General features: G+C 39.7%; 1 protein-coding gene across 1 annotated transcript; it reads right to left on the minus strand.

The window, feature by feature from the left end:
* Positions 1-48: 48 nt before the first annotated feature.
* On the minus strand, positions 49-3,506 carry chst14 (carbohydrate (N-acetylgalactosamine 4-0) sulfotransferase 14). The gene is made up of 2 exons (XM_059341911.1): positions 3,092-3,506; positions 49-1,384 (listed from the first exon to the last, which is right to left on the minus strand). The coding sequence occupies exons 1-2, from the start codon at positions 3,368-3,370 to the stop codon at positions 557-559; spliced, it is 1,107 nt and encodes a 368-aa protein (XP_059197894.1). The 5' UTR covers positions 3,371-3,506; the 3' UTR covers positions 49-556.
* Between the last annotated feature and the right edge of the window lie 2,756 nt (positions 3,507-6,262).

The raw sequence follows: 6,262 nt of genomic DNA on the forward strand, positions 1-6,262 counted from the left end.
AAAATAAAATGATGCCAAATGACAGAAACTGCAGTTATTTACGTCACAAAATTTTAACTTCTGTTTTATTACAAGATAAAAAGTCCAAGGAAAGATGAGAGAGGGAGGGGAAGGAGAAGTTTTCAAAAGGTTGATTTTAGAAAGCAGACCCTGCGAGTTCATGGTTTGTTGTTTGTTGTTTTAGCCTGCTAAACCACTAAATGCCCACATAAGCTATTAACCCTTTACATTCTCAAGCAAAATACCAAGTTTGGTATGCAACAATCAATATATACTGAATTGGTTCATTTACTGTAACAGTGCATGACAGGAACACGTTAAAAAAGAGATTTTCCTTTTTTTTTATCTTTGTCTTCAGCTGATTTCCAGCTTTAGTGGTTTTGTAGTCAGGTGTCCATCTCTTCTAATAATCAGCATTTTGTGATGATATTCAAACATCTCAAGTAAAAAAAAATCCGTAACAGCTATCAAAATACTGTTTCTTCCCTATGAATAAAAATAGTAAAAAATTGATTCTCTATCAAAAATAATCTCAGAACTATAATACATTGCAAGTTTAATGCCGGCAGTGTTCAGTGGTTGTGTTGGGAAGAGGATAAGCAAAGAGGGAAAAGTCTAAAATGTACTTGGGCAGGAGTTCCCTCAGTAGCTTCTGTGGTAAGGTACACAAATAATAGTGTAACGTCTCCGTGGTGACCGGCTTGTACCACGTTTGCCTTTCTGGGAAGCGAACGTTAGGAGGCGCTCCAATACGCTCGAGCACAAAGTCAGAATCCCTCTCAAGGTGTTCATAGGAGCCGATGAAGTCGTAGGACACAGCACAGGGTTGGCACAAGTTGTACATCGGCATCCAATGCTCGTTCATGTGCTCCACGTCCTCATCTAGCAAGTAACGGACAAACTCCGCAAATGTCACATCGTTTCCTCTTACTGGTGCGTCCTTGGCCCGACCTTTTCTGTATCGCTTTACGATCTCCACACCGTACTTTTTCTGGTAGGACTCTATTTCTCCAAACTTGTTCCTGTATGCAGAAAGCATGCGCTCCATGGGCTCCCGCACAAACATGAACTTGAAATAGTTCTTGAGGCGGTAGCGGATCTCCTCTGGTTTAAAAGAGGACAAAAACTGCAGGTCCCTGCGGTGGTCCATCTTGATGTTGACTTCCACGTTCTCCAGAGCTCCGTTCAGAACCTTCAGGACCCTCTTCCAGTTGGAGCAGGCCACCTTGGGGACGTAGCAGTAGAGGAAACGGTACTGATCGTTCACCAGGATGTGCTGTAGAAGCGTCTTTCTCGGCAGGGGGGGCAGGGACCAAATGCTGTGTGGCATGTTCTTCTGGCTGCACATGGTCCTGATGGTCCGGTTACGGATCTCCTGGAGGATCTAAGTGTGAACACAAATCAGTGACTTTAAGGTGCATTCTGCCAATATTACACATGGTTTGTGTGACTGTGAAAACTGCTGAATCACATAAAATCTGATAAAAATCACCCTGACTGTCATGAAAGTCTTCTCATCTTGAGCTTAAAAAAATGACTTTTTTTAAAAGTGCGGATATTTTGATACTGATAACTTTGTACATTTGTACATGTACGGCTCTGCAGCTGGGAAAGACTGCTGCAGGAGGACTGTGCCGCTTCGACTCGTTCTTACTCTTCTTAACAAGCCGCCGGCCCCCGCGGCTCCTTAAGAAGAGTAAGGAGTCTCCAATAACAACAGAAAAAGTTGCTGGATTTGTTGCCAGTCGCTTTTTTGAAAAATAGTTGCTAAGGGGGTCTGAAAAGTCATTAAATATAGCAACAAAGTTGATAAGTTGGCAACTCTGCTTCACCGGCTCTTACAAATGGCGAGTCTTGTTGTGGCGTCGATTACTACGTCACATCCTGCTTAGCGTTCTATCCAATCAGCAACAGGCATTTTTTAGGGGAGAAAAACGGCCCTGCCCCTGGTGGTTGGTCGACTACTGGTGCAGAAAGTGCTTGATTAGATATGCAGGAGAGCCGCATTTTAAAATGGAAATATCGCCGACGATCAGGTAAATTTAATCGTGGCAGCCAAAATCGTGAACACGATTAAAATTTGATTAATTGTGCAGCCCTAATTTCAATCAATATTTAGTGCAGTGATATTCTTTACCTCTCACAGATCATGGTTCTCTGAGGATAATTCACTTTTTTTCATAAAAAGTGCATGTTAAAACTTTTTATGTACGTTAAAAGGACATGCATATAAACATTTTTTTTTTACTTTGAAATGGGTCAATTTGACAAGCAACATTAAAGGAGGGTGAAGTAATTACACTTTATTACACCTCATTTCTTTGTGATTTAGCCAGAATTAGTTGGTACACCTGCCCAGACAAACTGATTCTTGTTCAGTGTCTTTTTCTGTACCACCATGTTGTGAAGAGGAGGGGGGAAAAAATCTAATTTCTGTGCCTAAGGAGTTTCTGTGCCTGTTACCATAACCGTCACCTTAACAGAAAGCCGGATGTGGGCATTTGTCAGGCAAAGGGGGTCTGATGAAAAGACTATGAAGTTGTTCAATAGTTCAATTTTAACATCTATTTTGTTTGTTTGTTTGTTTTTGGAGTTGCCCAATGTCATGTAAGTGCAATACTTAACCGCTGGAGTGGCCACTTTAAAGTGAGGTAATGTTTGCTAGAGTTATAAATAGAAAATGAAACAAAACTTTATACACACTTCTTTAGGCATTTATAAGCAGTCTATGGATTTTTGATTCAACTATTAAGTCTTGCATGAATTTAAACATTCTCAAATTAAGATGACAAAATAGACATTAGTATTTTTAATGAGAACAATAAAGCATAACGTTTTAGAAAGCATGTTGTGCTTGAGGTTTCCCTTTAATCACCAACTTGCAGTAATTTTCCCCCACTGCATACATCAGTTACGAAATGGCTCTAGAGCCGTTAATCCTGCAGTTTATGCCTCAGATATTGTAATATTGTGAAATATATCGAGTCACGAGAGGAATTAAAATCGCCGCTGGCTACTCTAAACCTATTCGCTGAGTATAATTCACCCATGAAACTCCCAAGACTTGATGGTGTAACTAACACTGCCATACCTGGGAGTCCACGTCCTCAGCACCCGGGCTGTGCTGCCCAACCTCTCGGATGAGGTCCAGAGTCTTGCCGTTACCCCGGGGTGGAGGCGTCCCCATGCCGTTCAGCATTCCTTTCTCTATCATGAGCAGCAGGCCTCCGGATGCTACGATCACCAGGAAAGTTAGCACCGACGGCAGCACGGTGGAGCTGCGGCGGACGGAGCCCCTAAGGTTGAGAACCGAGCCACTGCGCGGTTCTCCGACCCTTTTCACCCCGAAGTCATGCCTGCGAGGAAGCATAGTTTGTGTCCTGTCTGTTCAATACCTATTGACTTTTTTAAAAGTTTACAGTTATCTCACGTCACTGCGTAAAAAACAAAACCGGTTACCTACCACCACGTACCATACTTAAATTACAAAAAAAGGGGTGGGGGCATAAATTCTGCTCGCGTAAATATAGCCATTTCCGTATGTACTGTCAAAATAAAGTCGTTTTGACCAACACGTTTTAGGTTCCTTGATTAACACAGATGCCCTTACTTTCCTATCACAGGATTATCTTCAAGTGAGGAAACTAACGCAAAGTTAACTTCAATAAAAAAAAATTAAAAGACCCCCACTTTCAAAATAAAATCCTCCCTGGTGCGTTCATTACATTGATAAAGCATAAACAACTTAATTAACAACTCGATTTAATATGTAGGTCATTCACTATACTTCACGATTCACTCTTTTATTTTATTTTTATTTTTTAAGCAAAATGACTTGTTTTCGTCAATGTGTGTGAGCCTTATGTTTACAACAGGGTGTCGTGAACGGGCTTCTCCTCAGCACCTCCTTCTTGGATATCTTGAGGTACCCCTATGCCCGCTGGGAAATGTAGTTCAGCTTGCTTGCCTCAGCGGTTAACTATAGCCCAGCGGATTCAGTCTCCCATTGGTCCTTACTTTAAAAGTCTTTCAATAATTAAAAAAGGCCACTCAACGACTATGGAGCAATTCATATATTTATACAGTTAATACGATAATGTTAAGCACAATAAAGTTGTATACAGACCTAATATTCTTCAGATCCACATTACCTGACTCCTCTCAGTGAGGAGGAGCAGCAGCAGCTGTCTCATTCACCCATCCTGCTCGCTTGGGTGTTCTGTTTAAGGGTGTTCAGAAGACCGATCATTTTCTCGTTAAAAGGCCAACAAAATGCCTCCACAATTTTTCACAAACAACAAATGTAGTAATGGTTACTACACATGTTAATAACTCTGCACACTGTGTCCAGGTTCAGGCTCTTTTATCCATGATAATACACAGGGGATATATTTTGTTTACTATAAATAATCATAAATAGGAATACTAGGTCCACAACTCTAAAAAGCCAAATATCAACCATTGTGTGTCATAACACTTTTACATCATAGCTGGGGCTAGCTCATTACATTAGCTGTATTTGGTGCTGTATTTAGTCTCTTCCTTGAGTTCATAAAGTTTATTACCATAAACCTGGAAAAAATGTCAGATTTTGATATTAATCCTTCCTTAATCCACTTCATTGAACTGTTGGTTCATTTACATTAGAAATGTTCTAAATTTTGCCATGTGCTAAAATGGTCTCTTAAGAGTTAAAGGGGCATTTTTGAAATATATTTTCATTACTTAATGTAATACAGAAGTAATGGGTCAAATTATAAATCTTAGTTTATGCTTTCAGGTTTGGAGATTATCCTCCATGCAGTCCTTTCATGCAGAGATCTTTAAATCATGACTAATATGTATTGTTTTGGATGATATTATTTGTTATAAAACATAAAACAACGTCCACATTTTGAGAAGGTTGGGGGGGATGCATGCATCAAACAAACAGGCCTTTCACCCAGAAGAGCAGTAGTCATGTTTCCATTAACAAATTCCTCTGCACATTTTAAAGATTCACATGACAAAGGCTGGACAGAAACCCCCAAATTTGATAAAACTTTCAAAAATAAGTGTTTACTCTTACTTGAGGTGGTTTTTGTCCCTTCAAAAAAATTGCTCATGTGCTAAACGGGAGATGGAAATGATTTACCCTTATTCTATTTTCCTAGTTCTGATGTCGCAACATTCAACTCGTATGACTGATCCGCTGTTTCAAAGGTTGTGAAGTAGATATTTCTCTTTCGTGCAATCTCTTCTTCTTCTATTGTTTACTGACGGATTAGCCTACAGCAATACATTACACTGCTATCTTCTGACCAAAGTACATTTATGCAGCTTTGTTTATTCACTCTAAACCAGTTGATGGAAATGTCCCTAATTTGCATTTTCTTTAATGCAACATTTCAAAATTCTGCTCCGTCTTTAATGGATGCACGGCTAGAGTTTGTGTCTGGTCTGAAATCAATAGTCAACACTGAATAAGTTTAGCTTACATGTTACTACATTAGTACATAACAAAGTCTGGTAACTAGGTCATGTTACATCTGTAACAAGTGTACTTATTTTAACCCAAACCATGATCTTTTCCTAAACCTTACCAAGTAGTTCCGTTTCACATTGTTAACCACGTTTTTAAAACTGCATCTGTTTCATGACGTTAACAGTCACAGCCTATATGTAGGTTTGGGAGTTACTTGAAACCTATTCTTGTGTTGCTGAAAACCCAAGGTGACATGGCGAAATGTTTTGTGTGACAAAGAGTTTAAAACCCAAAGACATGTTTGCAATAATATAAATAAAAGAAACGCCTGACAGATTATAGGCTGGAATTATTTGGAGCATTTTTGCCCGAAAAATGACTTGAAAGGCCATAAAAACGTTGCAGATTATTTTAATGTTGATCGAGTGGCTAATTGCTGCTGCTTCTGTATCTGTATGATGAAGACAGGTGAACCTAAAATGAAGATTCTTCTCCAGCAATTATTGTTAATTTAAACCAGCCTTTTCACTGGGATCTTCAATGAACTTTTGATGTGGCTCTCGTGTGTTGTAGCCAGTGCACAGTACAACCAGAGAATATCCTGCTTCATCCTTTGGACGGTTGTTATAGGCTACAGTATATCATCAGCTGCAACAATGTGGCTATTGTAGATCTTTTATACAAAACAGACCAAGTCGCAGCAGTCATGGTTATAAATAGGCCTACAGTTGTACGATTAGGTCACAACAGTCCCCACACAGTAACCCACAGTCACAATACACCCCAGTAGGATTAACT

Source organism: Centropristis striata, chromosome 9 (assembly GCF_030273125.1).
Source record: "Centropristis striata isolate RG_2023a ecotype Rhode Island chromosome 9, C.striata_1.0, whole genome shotgun sequence".
Lineage (NCBI taxonomy): Eukaryota > Metazoa > Chordata > Actinopteri > Perciformes > Serranidae > Centropristis > Centropristis striata.